This window comes from Copidosoma floridanum, unplaced genomic scaffold (genome assembly GCF_036245765.1).
Source record: "Copidosoma floridanum isolate Cflo_tuat_1 unplaced genomic scaffold, Cflo_Japanese_pri ptg000019l, whole genome shotgun sequence".
Taxonomy (NCBI): Eukaryota; Metazoa; Arthropoda; class Insecta; order Hymenoptera; family Encyrtidae; genus Copidosoma; species Copidosoma floridanum.
In genome coordinates this window covers 7,317,243-7,336,288 of record NW_028321896.1, presented here as the reverse complement: position 1 = coordinate 7,336,288, position 19,046 = coordinate 7,317,243, and the positions used below count along the sequence as shown (strand labels likewise).

The 19,046-nt window shown below is 36.4% G+C and overlaps 1 protein-coding gene across 1 annotated transcript in view; it reads left to right on the top strand.

Annotated features, from left to right (window-relative positions):
• The window catches only part of LOC106637693 (Smg6 nonsense mediated mRNA decay factor), a 170,880-nt gene extending 160,897 nt beyond the window's left edge, over positions 1–9,983 (top strand). The window contains exons 26-28 of the mRNA XM_089592533.1: positions 7,044–7,264; positions 8,166–8,247; positions 8,769–9,983. Of these exons, the coding sequence (XP_089448659.1) occupies positions 7,044–7,264; positions 8,166–8,247; positions 8,769–8,905 (440 nt within the window). The 3' untranslated portion in view covers positions 8,906–9,983. The remainder of the gene's footprint in view (positions 1–7,043; positions 7,265–8,165; positions 8,248–8,768) is intronic.
• The last annotated feature ends 9,063 nt before the right edge of the window (positions 9,984–19,046 follow it).

Sequence of the window (19,046 nt, the reverse complement as noted above, 5' to 3'; positions counted from 1 at the left end):
CACCGTGACCTCTCTCCCCCTCCCCCATCGATCACACAAATGTGGCCTTGTTCTATCAAGTCGCGGGGGAGCGCGACAAGGTAAGTTTGATGAAAAAGCAAACGAACCCTTAGCGACCACGTTATTATTTTCTTGAGATTCGCGTACTCGAATTTTCAAATAACGAAAAATAAATATTTTTGCCGGTATGCTTGATGTATTTTGATTTAATTCAGTCCCTTTAATCCCATTTCATAGCCTTACCGAGAAATATAAGTATGTCAAAAAGTCGTTGGAATAACGAAAACGCGACCTATGTGTCTCAAAATGCTCAAATACATTTTCCAAATTTCTTCTGGCTAATCATTAAGTTATCTCAATCAACTCAGCAATTTGGGAAGTTGATAATTATACATTAATAATCAATTTTTTAAGTAGTAGTAAAACAAGGAATTGCTCAATAAAAACAATTGTTTAAGTAATTTGTACATCACTTTTTCGGTTTTCGTACGTATTTTCGGGATGAATACTTATTTATTGTAAGAATTACTTATCTATTAAGTAAGTGATATGGAATGTTTGCATGGATTTCATCAATACACAAAAAAAGAGAGAATGATGAAACTTAGTTGTATAAATGATGAAAATGTTCGGGCATTATTTTGATCTATTTTATGTAAGGTTTACATGCAATATTAGTCAAAAATCAATATTACTTTGTTTAATTTTATTAAACCACGAGTACTAGACGGTATTATACTACGAGTATCACACAAAACGTATGCTGAGCAAAAAAAAAATAATCTGACTGTTTTTAATCTTTCATTTTAGAATTTAGCAAGGCTAAAGATTTATTCGGAATAATACTATTCATTGCCAGTATATGAAAGCTTCAGAAATTTCTTTACAAAGTATTCTGTTAAAAGGCATTTTTATGGGGTATGTATATACGGGTCATGTATACGGGACTATTTTGTATATCCATTGTCAGTTGAGAATAAGTAAATCGAATCTTCTTCTCTATGTACGTAGTTGCTGAGTCTCGTGTGGTCGAAGGTCTTCCTCTTTCTCTCTCTTTCTCTAGGCTCAGGTTAGAAGAGAGCCGTTTACAGGGAAGAATAGTCGTTTTAGACAAATGAGCTAGGTGATAAATATATGTGCGAGGAAACGTATACATGCACTTGCGGTTCTTACTCGCTTGTCGAGAATGGCCTTTTGACATTTGTATCGGACGGCTCTTTTTGTCGGCGTGCCGCTGGATTTTACAAATTATGTTTGCCGACGAATTGATGGATCTTGCCAACAGATAGCGCCTCTAGCCATGCGCGTCGCATGCATGGCATATGGCATTGCGTGACTCGCCAATGACTCTGGGCACCATAGATATATATTCATCCACTATTTGGCCTTTTTCTCCTTTGATTCAGTGATTCTAATGCTTTTATTTGTAAATACATATTTTAATTGATGTTAAAATGTGGGGTAGTGGCCAGGTATTTAAGAACTTTGATGTAGTACCGTATTTTACAAGTCATTTATTTCATAAAGTGTGAATTGGACATGTTTGCGTTATTAAGATACACTTAGGGCTGTAAAATAAAAAAAGAGTCAAATTATATATTCTTATGTTCGTTTTGATAATATGTGCAGTGCAGATTTTTAATATTTTCATTAAAGATTGAAAACTCTTAATAAACAATTATTTATCATCAGTGTTCGGCGCGAATCACTTGAAACAGCTACCGATTTTCAGGAGATGTCAAAAGATAATTTTTTATTCAGAACTTTCAAAAATCATCCTACAAGTCACTTACCGAAAATTCATTTAGAACCAGCATACAGTTCAAACATTTGAATTCTAATGCTTGTTTCGTATGAAAATAAGTTAACGTGCAGCTAAATAAAGATCAAAGTGCGATGAGCAAACAAGGAACATTGCAATTCTTGCGTTCGATAGTTTAAATACATACAAAGTGCCTCGGAGATCACTACGCTGACTCATTCAACTGATAACATTTTCGTCAACATCGAAATTCGATTCGCAAAACGGGATATAACGAACAGAGCACGTCCGTCTTGGTAAAGTCTCTATAGTAATTGAGCTCGGTTTAGATATATATACGTGGTGTTTCATTTTCACCCCTTTTACGTCTTGACATAAACTATTTGGGGGTACTGTTAAACTAAACTTTCGTGGTCTAAGGCAGATTTTATTTTATGTTCTTTGACTCTGCTTTTCATCCATGTTAATACGTAACTTATGATGATCTCAATGCAATGGAGAACCAATTCTAGTCAAAATCTTGTTCTTCACATTTGTCATATGCACTAAATCTGTTAATAAGACTGCACCACTATTTTTGTATAATGTTGTGCAGACAAAGTACAGCAGGAGGATAATGTATCAGATTCATTTAACCCGTAATTTACCCCGATGTGTTACCATGTATTGCAAAGTCATACATTAATAAGACGTCATTTATGATGAAGTAAATGGTACAAAAGTTAGGTATAGGTGGTATTAGTTGATACTAATAACACACTTCCGACATAATGACTGTAGACTGTAGAAAATTGAAAAGGGTATTTACCATTTTACAAAGTCGAGGTGTCTAATGAAACAATAGTTTGTCTTGTAACAGAAAGCCTTACGAGATAATTGTACATCGTGATTTATGAGAGTAAACAATACGGAACGTTTAAGGATTTTGATGAATTCCAAATTAATCCTACCAACCTCCACTCGTTAGAACTATAGATATTTCCACAATTCAGTTCACCCCGTAGACAATGGTTTAGTTTCTTGGCCGTAAACGCCCAAAACTAATAGACGAATAACCTTCTTATCGATGTTCTGATCTAAAAAGAGCGAAAGAGAAGTAAAAAAAAAAAATAATAACGTAATCTCACCAGACGCACATTGTAAGTACTTTGCCTCCTACAGTTACAATCCTAATTTGAGAAACAGTTAAGAGGCACAACAGGTACAACGACCGGACCACCGCCTGAACCAGTCAAAACTCACATGACTTTTCAAATAAATACGCTGTGAGAAAAACAGCAACAGCAGTAGCTGATTTCCAGCTCCTAATAATACAGTTTCGAAAGAAGAAATGTGGGAAAAAAACAACAACAACTACAATCTCCCGATCTTATCCAATCGCGCCGTCAAACCTTTTTCTTCGACCAGACACGTACACCTGGCTTCTCTTGGTGAACGGAATTCAATGTACACCTACGTGAGTTTTCGGGCGAAGCACGTGGAAGTACCCGGTGTATCCGCAGGCCTCGAGGCGCGGGGAGATAAGTCAAGGTCTCGGAGAGTTCACGCGGAGGAAACGGAAGCCGAGCGTACACCAAAACGAAGGAAAAAGAGAGCGGTAATGGTTATTGGACTGTTGCCGCCGTTAACGGAAGATGATTGCTCGCGCGCGAGTGATGTAATTACGTCGCAACGCGGGATACATCGGCGGGGCCTAATAGACGGGTGGCAACGCGTGTGATACACATATCAAAGAGAGAGAGAAAGCTCCCGTAACGGGAGCCCCGCTCGTCGAAGCTGTAAATTCGCCGATGAAGGAATTCGATTGCCACTCGCGCGTGTATTATGCAAACGCCGAGAGCGTAATTTTGCGGCGAGAAAGAGCGTTAACGGGGCGGCGACTTTGTCTCGGTCACTGCCTCCTCGTCGCCCCTTCGTACACGAGAATCCAGTCGTATGGATGTGAGTCGTGTTATCGGGTTCGCGTATGCACGCGGGGCTTGATTTTCCGAATGAATCGGCGTAACTTTTAATGATATCAAATTGTCAGCCGCGCTGAGGATGAAGGAGCGGATGGTGCTTGAAATCGCGCGATCGATCGGCGTTTATTACTCGTCCCGTCGTTTTACGATTACTCGCGTTTATCGTGCAGTCCAAGACTGACTATTACACTCGGATGCCGCGAGTTTAGCTGAAAACGTGCCATTACATCCACCTGCTTTTGTTTGAAAATTATTGTTTTGAGGAAAAATTCCTTTTTAATCGGGCGCTGTGCCTCACCCGTTCCTTATGCTCTAATGACTCTTGATTACACATGTTTTCCGTCCGTGGGATTATTTTTATGTTAAAATAAACGATTGATGGTTCGTGATGTGCAGGCTTGTCATATTCTGATTTCCCAACAGTACGAAAACAAAGGGTGAAAAAGTTATTTCATAAGCAGAACATGTGACAGCAAACTAGAGGATCTTACCTTGTGATGGGAAATTCGAAAAGGCACTGCTCTTAAGTTAAAAAATAACTCAACAATTTCAATAAAAAAAAAATAAATAAATAAAAACCTGTATCCTGAAAATGTCAAAGTATGTGACAGTACCCTTCGCCTAAAGTACTTTCAGGTCCATGGCATACATTAATCTCCTCCTGAATATTGGGTCTCGTAAAAACCAATGTAAAGGTTCTCCTATATGGATGTCCTGCACCCTTTTTGTACAAACAGACAGTTGAAGAGTAAATGTAGAAGCACGTTACCGTTTTAAAGATCACTGATTAAAGTTAGAAGGTGCCTTAAAATCTCCTAAAAATTTTCTTCACCCAAAACAAAAAAAACTATATTAATAGGAACTTCAAGGTAGAAAAAATTAGGAATTATCATTGTTGTATTTGTATAACGCGAGCAGGTACATCCTCATCACCGTAAATAATAAAGTATCCCATACTCCAAAACTTTTCCCAGCAATAGACATTTATTAGCGACCATCTATTTATACTGACGATAAAATAAGTAAGACGCGTAATGCATTAAGATATAGCACAGCATTACCTTAACAAGTTATACAATCGAAAATGCATCGAGTGACCCACTTTCAGCCATACCTTCTCCATTCCCAAATCAATCTTGTAAGATTCCGGTCAGTTGCCGCCTCTATGGAGGATGGGCTGGTCAAAAGGGAGGCGGGGGGTCTAATCAACGTCTCATTTATCTATCCTCGCGGTAATTTCATCTCGGCGCGCATAATGCCACATAACACAGAGCCGCCAGCCGAGATGACCGCGAATATACGAGCTGGACACAGACGGTCGAACCTTTTTAGTGTGCTGTATATTCGCCTACATCAACGCCACGTAGGTATACCTATGCAGTGTATATGCGAGCGGGCGATTCGTGCAAAATCGTCCGCGAGTGACCTGCGACCCCGTCTCTCTCTTTCACTGGGCCCTCATTCTCTATTTCCCTCCCTCCCCCCCCCTCCCTGGCCATTTAGTATGGACTAGTGTGTGCATGTACCCCAACCGGTGCAGACGAACAACGGTGAGTCTTCACAGTTAGGTTCTCACGGCTAGCAAGCTCGTTCGCTCGCTCACCTTCCTCGAGAGGAGAGAAAGAGACGCACGTGTGGGAGAAAGAAGTGCAAGCGAGCGCAGGTCGACTGGCCGCCGGGGGGACTCTTGCTCTTTCTTTCCACGTGGGTATATGTTCCGCCAACTCTCGATGTACAAGAAAAGGAGTGTATGGAGGGGGGGGGGGGTTGGCCCGACTGCTCCGGCCGGCTAACTCGGACACGTGTGGGCGAGGTTGACTTGCACGCCCGCGAGGAAAATGAATTTTGAGAGATAAACAGAGATGCTGTGGCGCTCGCAATGTGTTACTGGGCCGAAAGAGAGAGAGAGATAGATAGATAGAGAGAGAGAGAGAGCATCACTTTAATTGCCGGCCTGCAACAGGGGTATAGGGGCATTTTTATCCTCTGATCGTCTCGAGACAGGCGTGAGCGTCTTCTCTTTCGTTCTTTATTCCCCGTCGACGTTTTTGCCGCTACGTACCGATGTAATTGAGGGAGATTGTTCGAGTCGCACCGTCAGGTATATGGAATTACACGGGCTCGATTAAGTTTCGCTGGAGGGATACGTGTTAATTCAGATAGTGTAACACTTTCTTGATTATTGAGCTTGGGAATCGAGTGGCAGATACGACGGGTTAGCGTTTTCGATGATATTCGCGGACGATTGACTATTGGATGATTTTCCATAGTTTGCGGTTTTTGCTGGAATCTATGCTGTCACGTGATGAGGAAAATAATTGAGCCATGTTTGATGTCGAGGTGTGTAATTTTGCGCGGGAAAAATATTCCATCTTATCATTACTCTCAAGGGAAGTTGGAATCGAAATTACCGTGGATGGAAGATTGATAATTTGTAAACTTAACCCGAAATATGGAACCAATTGGTTGTCCTCCATTCGCACGTAATACCTACCTTTTCTTTTATTGTTTTTGTTACATCGTGATTTCAGTGCATTGGCCCAGAAACTGACCCAACTTTCTAGCTTTGGGAGAAAAGAGGATGGTAGCGGTCTTCGCTGCAAGTTTGACACATACTCTGTCCACTAATGAGCTTTCGAGCACTATACTCTAACGATACGAGGACAATGTAGATACTAGAAATTTTAAACAAAGTTCAGGAGTGCACTACTACGTATGCCAAACAACCCCCACCCCTTTTGGGACTAAAACCTAATTCTCACGGGACCAGTTGGGAAGATTATACACCCTTAAAATAGGAAAGAATCCATAAGGCTTTTTGTCTTCTGAAAGTTACAATTTCACCTTTATTTATCATTTTGCCAACAAAACTTACTGTTCCCTTTGCTTCAGCTATTAGTTGACTTGGAATTTTCTAAATTTGTTCTTTGCTTAATATTTCTTAGTTAATTAAATTTAAGTTTGTTGTTGCACAAGTTGAAAATGGATTCAGTTTCCGAGCACCACTTGGATTCACATTGTTATCTTGATCAGCTAGCCGGTGTACGTGTAGAATATGTATTATGGACTCATGGGAATATTTTTGATTTACCAATGTAACCTTGACACTCACATGTTTTAAGGACAATCTTTTCTTACTTGTGCTGTTTAAACTTGAACAATCTTTTGTTGGAAGATAGATTTTCGTTGGATTCGCGAAAATGGTCATTGATAAATCCAAATGTAAAACGTTTTTGTTTTACAAAATGTAAAGGAATGACAAGTTATTGTTTGCTAAAATAAAAAAAAATAAAAAATTCTGTCTTGTCTGTGTGTTGCAGTTCTGAACGAGCTGGAGGGTCTGTCGCGGGGTGCAAATCTACGAGACTGTGGGCCAACGTCGAGGGCCGCGCTGAATCCAGAACACGTGGCGCGCGTAGCGGAGAACGCCAAGGCCGGGCTGAGCTTCGCCAGGAGCCGAAACCCTGCCATAAAGTGCCTAACGACCCGTGGAACGGTTCTCACCTCGAGCTCGTTCACCGATGAAGAGGACGTCTGCCAGGTGAGGGAGATTATGTTTTTGTACTCACGTCATTATGCTGTATACTTGCGTCACGATGACGAGAACCGCAAATACTACGCACGTACACCATTGCATGGATTTTTACTACCTCACAAGAACCCGTTATGCAGACTCTCTGGTCCATCCTAAGATCTCGCTTTTGGTTTATTCGTCGCTCTTTGGTAAGCGTTTCGAAGAGCCAATCTACATTTGCCAAACGGCGCTTGATGTTTCGTGTGAACACTTGTGAGGTCGATTAACTTTGTGCAACTTTTTGTTGAACAATTCGTTGAGAACATTAATTTCCACGCCCTTGTGAAAAATGGTAGTATCTTGATTTTGAGTTTTAAATAATAGATGTTTCGATTTTTATTTTAAAACGTTTATCTCAAAAGTAAATTTTTTTTCTAACCGATTTCAATGCTAAACTTGAAAGATTTATTTAACTACAGACTACTAGAAGAAAAAGAGTAAATTTTACAAGTATTTTTTCAATTCTGAGGTAAAAACTTTTTTTTTTTTTTTTTTTTTTTTTCTTTTTCTCAAAATCCAAAATAAGATATTGCCTTTTTCACGAAGACGTTAATTTTAGTCTTAGTTTATTCAAATTATTATTTATGTTTCGAACATACGTAAAAAGTTAATTACATTACTTATATTTTATTCGCATGGAAGATAACGTTATTTTTGGATGAACCATTTACGAGATTTTCCATTGGGAACCGATGAGTAAGAGGTGTAAAATTTAACGTTTATCAATTGAAACATCTTTGCCTCGAGACCTATAACTATATCTCAAGTTCTACATTTTATTTGTTTTTGGGGGAAAAAAAATTAAACCGATTAAGAAATAACTCTTTCACATGTGATGAAAAAATGTGTGTGGCTCATACTGTTGCAGGATGGTTTGACAAGAAACGACGATCGGATTCTTGCTACGTGCCTAAGTCTATGCAGGTCTAACAAAGATCAAGTTAATTCAGGTAAGTTATTTGTACATCTTATACGCATTCAGAGGCGAAACACGTCTCTTGTAAAGGCACTCATGCATCTCGTGTATGCTTTTCACGTTTCACCTGTTGACAATATTACACCTGCGCGAAAAAAAAGCCTTCGTGAGTTCTCCGTCTCAAGAAATGTTATGTAACAAGCGTTTGAAGTTAAAGACTTTCTATGCTAATAATATGCGTAACAGTATGCGTAACCAGCAGTAGTAATAGGATACCTATTTAATAGTTTGCATAATCTATTTACATAATTGAGTATCCAAGAATCCTATTCTTATTTTCACACTGAAGGCCCATTTTATAACCATACTGTTTATTTAACTTTCACACATGTCAAGTATCGATTTAAAGTAAAAATAATAATGATGATAAAAAGCTCGGCAATGTATTGAAGGTAAGAATGAGTCCGAATAAGCTTAGTCCTGGGCTCGAAATCTTAATGTTGTGAAAATAATTTCAAAAATAAAGAGGACGAAATTCCTTGATCTAATGTGTAGACGAAGGTCAGCCGAGACGAGTGAAGCGAGATGTGGTGCTGCTGACAGAGGACCGCAACTTGAGGGTTAAGGCCCTGGCCAGGGACGTGCCGGTGCGCGAGGTACCCGACTTCATTCAGTGGGCAGGCCTTGGCTGAGTCGAGCCGTTCCTGCCCTGGAGGGCAGCCACTACCGTACTAGAGTCTACGCATGTCAATGTCGCTCCTCGCACGCAGCCGAAATTCAACAACAATCGCAGCAACAGGAAAAGCGGCTACTTCCACCACTATTTTCACAATTACCACTATCGTAGCTACAATAGCAACACCAATAGTAACAATAACAATAACAATCACAGGTGGTCTGACCGATACGCGCTACGCGGTGAAATCGGATCTCGTATATAAAACTGGCGTAGGGGGAGTCCCACTCCCTTCGTGAGGCTCTCCCACGATACCACACCTCGTTCAGACCAATCGTTACGATAGGGTTGCGAGAGTTTGTAATAACAATAAAAATAATAATAATAATAATAATAACAATAATAATAATAACAGTAATGATGATACGTAAGTTGTGACGCCCGAGTGACATCGCGCGGACACTACCAGCCGTACTTGCGACTCATTAAGGAATAGTCTGATGAGTATCTAATACTACTATGAGCTTTGCTCTGGCTTTACTATCTGCACCCCTCACCCCCCCCTCCCTTTCTCATCGACTCCCCGAACATGGGTGTTCTTGTCAATTTTTACCAAGTTTTATAAGATTTTCCTTCAATTTTTTGAACTTTATTTATTACTCGTTTTTTCTACCCAGTGCTTTGTTTTAGAGTTCCTTTATTTTCGATATGTCGGCTTGATGTCACGAGCTAACGTGTAACGAGCCGATTTTACTACATAATATTATATACCTACCCTACACTTACATCAATAACAAGTGGAGAATGATCTTTTGTTGCTATCATTATTACTACTATTTTTATTATTTTTATTATTATTATTATTATTACCATTATTACTACTATTTTAGTGGAGAGAGATGACATTGTATACGTATAGGACTTTTTTAACCACCACACAATGAGGTAGACATGCTTAATCAAAGCATTAAAAGTGTGATGTACTTTGTTACAGTGTATAAAAATTTAGATATGTAAAACAATATAAAAGTAATACGATAGTATAGAGGTAAAATAATAAAACAAAATAATGTCTCGATTATTGTGCTGCGTACTGCCTAAGTGATGCTTGACACTTTAAAAAGCAATGACAAAAAAAAAAAAAAAAAAAAAAAAAAAAAAAAAAAAAAAAAAAAAAAAAAAAAGTGATAAAGTAAGATGAGAAAAATGTTTTAATCGACAGTGGACTTGTTTTTCTAAGTTTTTCGTTTAAATCAGTAGCTTGTGGTTGCGCTCGTGACATGTCTTGATAAATTCATAAAAATATTGAAAGATTCAGAGCTTTGTGAGTCGGTTTATTTTGGATAGTTATTGTAAATTTTTTTTGTAGATCTTTAAGATTTTATCTTTTAAAGGACATTAATTTTTATCATTTTAGTATTAAAAAAGCCACTTCTCGGGTTTAAGACCATTTCGAGAAAGTAAGTATCGTGATTTACAAATGATAAGCTATTATTTGTAGAGATGCTTTGGACTACTTACTACAAAAAAATAATGCTGTTAAAGGCTTTAGTGTTTTTTAAATTTGATCAAGTTTTTCTTCGATTTATTTGGTTTGATTCTTCGAGATTCAAAGCGATCTTCTTACAAATCATGATACTAGTGTTAAATTATTTGATATTCTAATTAGCAATAAAAAATAAACTTAATTAAGAGTAATGCTGCATTAAGTCGCGTGATAGTATTATGTTATGAACCATTGTTAAAATGTAGAAGAATCGAAAACTAGTAGCAGTTTAGAAAAATTTATTCATAATGTTGAATTATCAATTTTATCGATGAGTGTTGCTTGAAATTCAAAAAGACATGAAAATAAATTTCATCCTTTTAGTATTTTCCCTATAAATAATAAGAAATACAGTTACATGCTGCGGTATTTAGAAATCTCTCCTTATTTTTAAAAACAATTTTTGGATGGATAACCAGTAAATATAAAACAGGATACAATTTTAAATTTATGTACGTATTTTACCAGCTAACTTTATTAAATCAATTCTGAATGTATGAACTTTAAAAAAAAAAATTTTAATTGAAAAAATTGAAGCTTTGAATTATTGCAAGTTTGGCAATCATAAGATTCATGATATTCATTACCTACTGAGGATTATTGTACTTTTGAAAAGATGCATGGTATATGATAAAAAATTACTATTAGTAAATTTTTTTTAATACGTATACGTAAATAAAAGATTAGATTTTTAACAAGTTGTATTAATTTCAATTAATTAGGAAAAAAAATTATTCTCATGTCTGTGTCTAAAACTGTTATTCTGCTTGATTTTTACTTTAATTGCCACGGCTCTTTTTCTGTAATAATAATAAATAAAATCTCAACTTTTATATTTACTTTGAATAGAGGCATTAAAGAAAAGAGAAAGGCATTAAAAGTACACATAGAATAAAAGCCAGGGCTGAAGTTCTGTCTTCTAGTTATAAAGAACTGAATAATTATGAACCAAACTTAGATTAATATCGACAATATGGCATTGTGTGTGAATCTTTCTGAAAAAAAAAAAAAACATTCCGAGTCTTAGCAATTGCTGACTCAGGTAATGTGTGCAATTTAATTTTTAGCCTACTAATAGTCACTTTCTTCGTAGATTTAAAATAAAAGCTGCACAGATTTGCGAGTACAAAGTGTAAGGAAACAATATAGCCCACCCTCTGTATCTATAAAATCTATAAATTTATTTTTTATCGAGTTTTGTATGCTTCGTCAAAAATATTCAAACTTAAATTTACTCAATACTGACCCTGTACATAAATAACACGTAAAGCGTTTAGAAAGCAGATATCTATACAATGTTTTGGATCGCGTTGTTACTGAAACTAGAGGTGAGGAAAGTAAATGTGCGATTTAAGGTTTTTGGTAGTTCTGCTCTCTAGATGGGCCATATATACTAATATCTACATTTATAGGAATTCACTTTAGTAGGCAATTATACTATCTTTCATAATTTATAAATACAAATCTTACATTTGCACATTAAAATAAAATATTTCAGTATCTGAAAATAATCCACCGTAATATTTTTATTTTTTTTTTTACCATACATGTAAAAAACCAAGAAAAACAAACAGAAAAAAAAAAAAAAAATTAAAAACATGAACACATGAATTGTTATTTTTGTAATTCTAATTTTTTAAGTCGTTTTTTTAAGATAAATCATTTACAATGAAATTTTTTGTATCGTTATTAAATCATTCTCACTAATAAATCGTAAGTACTTATGTTCCTTGATCATTATTTCTCTCCTGTAAAAACCAGAAAAAAAAAAAATTGAGTGTCTCAAAGTTAATGGAAATATTACTTTCGTAGAGATTTTTTCAAATTTAGTCCTTGGTTCTGGTGATCCACATATTTTATCTAACGCTAAAAAAACTTATTGCATACAAAAATTTATAAAAAAAAAAAATTTCTTTTATTTGTGAAACAATTTTTATTTTTCATATTTGTGTTAAACTGACCAATTTACAATGAGAATAATTCATTATGACAAAAATTGGAGGAAAGCTAAGCAATAATTATACTTGTGTACTCTGAATATTGAAACATTGTATGTATATAAAGCTAAATTTTTGAAATAATATTTATGTTAATTCAATTTTGTTTGTTTTTACCAAAAATTAATTATTGCCTGTGAAAAAAGTATTGCTGAAAATAAATTCTCAAACTACAAAACTGAATTTCAGTGAAAATTTGATTCGACAGTTCCTACACAGCGATTTCGACGATATCGGTAAAGGACGTCAAATAACAATGGAACTTGAAGTGTTCAGGAGAGTATAGACTTTTTAAGGAAAAATAGAGAACCTATTTTTTTCAAGTGTTGGAGAATCGCTACGTATCAGTAGAAAGTGACTGCATGTGACTACAATAGATAAAATTTTAAGTTCAATGATAAAGTAAAGTTCTAAAAACGTTTTAATTCTTTTTGCTTCGGTATAGCCTTCCAAATTTTATATCCAAAGATCCACTGTAGCATTACGTATATTAAAAATCTTAGAAAAACTCGCTATAGTTAATTTAAAGTTCACAGAAAATTTATAATTATCATTGTATCCAGCGACTTCAATAAAGAACTTTTCTCTTTGTGCTTTATCATCAATCGCTGAAAATAAACAACAACCGGTTACGTTATCATTTGTCGAAGTTAATAAAGAAAGTTAATAAAGAATCATTCGATATCATATTCTTACTTGGTTGACAACTTTAAAGAAATACCAAAAAGTTTTAAGAATATGTGAATGTTGGGGAAAAAAGTAATAACGCAACCAGAAATTCAACCCTAGGCTCACTGTGGACATAGAAAAAAAAAACGGTTTATTTTTCGAAAAATTTGTGTGATCGATTGTAATTGCGCTTAAAAAATAAATTTAAAGAAAACAGCTATGAGTGTCTATACAGATACAGAAACCTTCAAAAATAAGCTTTCGTGATTAACTGCCTCACAATTTTTTATTCAAGGAATCAAATTTTTGCAAAGTTTGTATATTAAAAATCTGGTATTTTTACATTACGCTTGTTACAATCTAGGCATTTAATAAAAAAAAATAAAAAAAATGTAATGTAACATTTAGTATTTGTTGCCTTAGAAAATCAAGAAAAGAAAAAGCACTAGATATGTGTTTTATTATTCGAATCAAATAAAATAATATCTTCACCTTTTTGATTATTGTATTCAATAAAGAAAAATTTGACGTACACAAGGACTTTTTTCATTATTAAATTTTTTGTTAACCATACGAGTACTTGTGATGGACTCACTTCTTTTAAATTTTTTAATCGTATCAAAATTTAAATAAATATTAGATCGAATATTCATTTTGAAAGATTATTTCGTGTGGACGGAAAATGTTAAGTATCCTAAAGTTAAATAGTCTAATAGTTAAGGGAGTTCACTCTTTAAGAGAATTAACGTCAATATATTGATAATACTTTGAACAGAGATCAATTAGTGTATGAAAAACCTTCGATTTAAATTTCAAGTCCCATTATGGCTTATAAAGTGAGATATTGATAGTCTTATTATTGAATTTTTAACGTGCAGTCTTATGAAAATCAGTACTATTCTGATACATAACCTACAATATTTGGATAATCGACGTCAAGACTTGATTGAAAATTTTTTTTAAAATAACTAAAAACTTGGTGATTACGTGGCTATAGTCTCATCTTCACTCATGGCTTATGGAATGAACAATACATTAGTTAATTAAATAATTATCTTTTGACAGCTACTGTTAGTACATCACGTTATATCTGTACATATAGTCATGCAGGTTACAATGCTGCTAATCTTATGCGTCAAAAAAGTTAGGTACAAGGGAACTCCCTTAAGGTACAACATACAACAATAGTCGACATTACTAATGAATATTTTCTGAAGTATAAAGATAATATACTCCCGGAAAAAGGGATCGCAGGCTGCGATTCGCAGCGAAGGACACGGAAGACGCAACAACGAGAAAGTTGGTGAAGATTTTTTTGTTCTTTTTCTCGTCCCCAAGACATCATAGATCATCATACTCTGTCTACTTTGGTATAAACCGTTACGTATCATCAGTAGCAGATACCTCGTGTAGGCGTGGGCATGCGTGTACGGGTAAAACGCATGCCTGTATAAATATGCACTTCCTGGCTATGTGGCGCCAAAGAAAAAAAAATCTATGCAGAAGAAAAGAGAGAGACTAAAGGCGTCGCCGGCAAGGTTCGTGTCACGATTCCAAGATCACGCGAACCAGTTTAAAGCGACACTGGTGCTGCGCACCGAGAATAACGAATGACGACGACGACATAAGAACGACGACGAAGAGCACGGAAAGCGAACTCGCGTGCATTCCTTGCCCCCCTCTTTTTCTCTCTTTTTTAGGGTCAGTTTTTCGTGTCCGAGGTAAGTATTCGGATCAGCACACCTTTAACCACTTGCCTTGATTCCATATACCTTTCCTCTTTCTTTCTCTCACTGGAATTTGATCGGGTACTATGGGTAAGAAGAACGGGGTTAAGCGATTTTATACCAAAGTTCCTACGCATGTTATTTAATGGATGAAAAGTGATTTTACTATTACAGCATCTGGTAATTATTCGCTTCCGTTCATTGGCTTATTAATTTGTTAGGATCAATAGATTAATTACTAGCAGTATTTTTTAGATTTTTATCATCATAATATTTTATAAATTCCATTGTGTAATCATTTTTACATCATCGCTTTTGAATTTCAAATAAAAGGTATACGAAGTGGCATGAAAAATAAACATCACTTCCTTCAGGACCAAAAACGTACATATATACGTTTGCTTAAGTTTATTTGACGAGTGACACATATGTACGAAATTACATACTTTACAAAGCACAATCATAAGATGTAACATAAGATGCACATGATTGCTCATACATTTCAAAAATTTGTTTCCCGTTATGTTTTTCTTGCCAACATTTCAGAGGACTCTTCTTTCGTAGTGACATCCCAAAAAATCTCTTTGCATTTTATCAGACACAAGCAAGTCAAAAAATGTACATTTGTCAAGGGTGGTGTGTCTTGGTTTGACTTCATTCACGCTTTTCATAGTTTTCGTAATTTTTTCAACATCATAATTTCCCAACTACCAAACATGGCCACATGATTAATTTGGTTCATCAAACAAAGTTCATCGTTTAAAGAAGTAATAATATACACACATGCACATACATATATGTATAATTTTTTTAATCATGAATTTTGTTCTTTTTTCACGAATTTCCAATAGTCGTAAAGCTTAAGAAATGTTACAATCCTCGTACATTTTTTGAACTGCAAATAAATAATAATAATGTATTTCTACGATTGCGTCGATAAAATACATTGAAAAACATCTCTATAAGGTTAGTAAAGTAAACGCAAGAATAACAATAGAGATTTTTGTGCAATTAAGAAAAATCCTAAGAAATGCCATAATCTGATCGACAGAAAAAAAGTAAAGTGTTAAATGCCCGCGTGATCACGAAGCAGAAAGAAGGCTTCGCGATGAATACGATGAACGTTTGATTGCCGATTGTGATCTTACGTATATTTCATGGAAGTGCTATTTTACATCAAACCACTGCGTAAAAACTAGCAGTGAATGTTATATAAATTCAAGATAAGTGATATTTTATTGTGCTCAGCCGATACGCTGTACACCGGTGAGTTCGCTGTTTCTAAACGGATGAGTAAATTTATATTTTAATTAAATTGTACGATGTTTAATAAAGCAGCCACTTCAAGTTTTAGACATAACGGAACACGTCTGCAGCGTGCATTTGCGCAATTCTATTATTCTGACTGGTTTCTTGCTCTCCATGGAAGTAAATAAAATCTCGCAAAGTGCATTCTTCAGTTGAGCTGATTCAGCCATCCTTGACAATAATTCATTGCATTAGCTTAACTTCATAGAGATCGAGTAATTCATTGAAGAAAATACACTGCTTTTCTTTTTGTTGGCGATATCGCCTCTGTTTGACACCATAAAATAATTTTTTGTTTTAGTATCATAATCACACATGTATCACAAAAAACCATTGTCAAGTAATAAACATCACACAAAATAGCATCGACAACGACAGTTGCAGGACCTACGTAATGTTTATCTCGGTATAATCAGAAAGATTTCGGTTATATCAGTTGTTTATCTCGGTATAATCAGGTTTAATATAGTTAAAAAAAAAAAGAAAAAAAAAAAAAAAAAAAAAAAAAAAAAAAAAAAATACGTTGATTCCTCGATCAACAAAACAATTAAAAGTAACACTTGGCAGTAGAAATAACAGACAACAATTACCTCCCATAATCAACGCATAATTTCTCAACTCCTAATGCATCACATAGCTTTTTACTCCCTCTCCCCCTCTCTCTCTTACGCATTCACTTAACACACTAATGAGTACCGTACCAGCACAGAAAATATCGTTACATCACACACACACACACAGAAAGTTTCTCCTTTTGAGCTCTGTTCGTCACAACAGGCAATAAAATGAGCCGAGCACATAATACTCTGACTGCAGCAGCAAAGAAAACTAGACCAAAAGGATAAGTTTCAGAGCGCTGTACAGTGTCATGGGAGTCTTGCGGCCGTCAAATGTACTACCTCTCCACCGTCTCCTTTTTCATTAGTACGGGCGGCGAGAAGTTCAAGATCAGGGTCATTGCTCGTTTTGCCATAAGGACAGAAAGAGATTGAGCGAGAGAGCAAGCGAGACTGTTGGCTGCGGGCCAAAGTCATGTGTTCCGATCCAGGAAAAAAAGCACATTGCGTGGGAGGAAAAGGTGGGCTCAGAAGTCCTACTCCCTCTCCTCTCTGAAGTGCAGTGCCAGGATCCGCGTGCCTCTTTTCTCGTTTACTACATTTTTTTTTTTTTTTTTTTTTCATTTGTGCGATTAAGTGGTCGCGTTGTGTAATAGATTTTCCGAGTTCATGCTTTTCTTTACATGAGATTTTTTTTTTTAACATCTTATCTTATCTTATCTTATCTTACTAATATATAAAGCAGAAGCGCTAAAACCGTTGTAATCGCTAACCGCGAAAACTACTAAACCGATTTCGTTGAAATTTTGCACACTGATTCATGATACTTCCTAGATGGTTTTAGCATAGTTTTTATCTTAAAAAATTTAATAACAATAGCAATAAATGAGCTCAAAGTTTTGCAAAAATATGCCAGCTTTTCTCTTTAGTTCAGTAAAATTCGCTAGGTGGCGTCGACATAAAATCGAAGCTACCTGCAACATAATTAAATAAGTGTGGTTATAATCGGCTGGAGCGTCTCCATAGTATTATAGTCGAGTTTCGGCAACTCAACGAGCTGCACAGAGAATGCTTATGATAGTCTTGCAGCTGGGTATCCCGATTACGTACGACACTATTCTCTAAGGGGGAAAGGACTTAGGTGTCCATTTACCCTGAAACTCGATGAGAGCGATCAAAAAAAAAAAACTAAATCCAACCGATGCCATCTCTGCCACAATACCAGGAGACATATGTAGCCAGAGCACAATCTGGTTCAACTCATCAGAGTTGTGAGGGAAGTCCCACCATCCCACCTGGTGCAGTTAGAGAATTTGTGGCTACAAATATAAGCAAGGGAAAACAGCTCTGAGCTCTGAGGGGCATGGGCAGCCACAACGGCTACCTTCTTGGTCGTCGCGTCCCCAATGCGCTTACCCACATGTTCCCGTCTAACGATGAGCTGTTGGTTATCCGGGGAACGACCCGAGACGAGATATTCTTTGGTCAGCAGCGTATCTTCCTCCATCACAGTCTCCGTACATCGAGACTCCCAGGGTAAGAATCAAGCAACCCGTAGCCAGCTCTTCATCATCAGGAATAATAATGAAGAATAGCCTGGAAGTTTCACCACTGGCGCTTTTTAGGGCCGATATAAGTATTTACGTTCCCTACTTAACCATCAATTTCATCGGTTCTTTTTAGGATCCACCTAAGTGTAAACTACCTTGCCAACAAATACATTTTTATTACCATTTCCGGAAGCGATTCGTCGACTAAAAGACTATATTAACTAAAGACGGGCACTATTAAACCAAGTCAGCCATTCACTAGCAGACGTCACCTGCGGAGTTGTTCTTCGCAAGGCTGGAAAACCCGGTGACCGACGACCCTATACTACCCTCTCGACTCTAAGCATTCAACCAGGAATCACTGATCCTCTCCAATGTCTGCGTTGGGCAAACCTATAACAGCTATGTAGGAAAAAAAACTTGAGCCAACGGGACAGCCTCCACTGGACAAAAATCACTAACCAATCTCCCCATCTAAGATCACCAAAACAACTGAATCTGCAACTAAAAAAGGTGCTTTAGACACCAACGTCTTCGACGTTATACCAAGAGACGTTGGGAAAGAGCACTACAACTAGCCCCAAAGCTTCGGACTTTGTAATTTTTCTCCCAATCAGTCTGAGTCTTCAACAGCAAGCCAGAGAAGATTACCCTGAGGTATCAAGGCAGTCACAATTGCTGTTAACTGCAGTCAAGAAAGAGTTAACTTAAAAAGCTCACCGGTCTTTTTTAGGGCCATCGGACGTCGAACTACCTTGCCAACAAATATATTAGAACTTAACAAAGTTGACAGAAAACACACT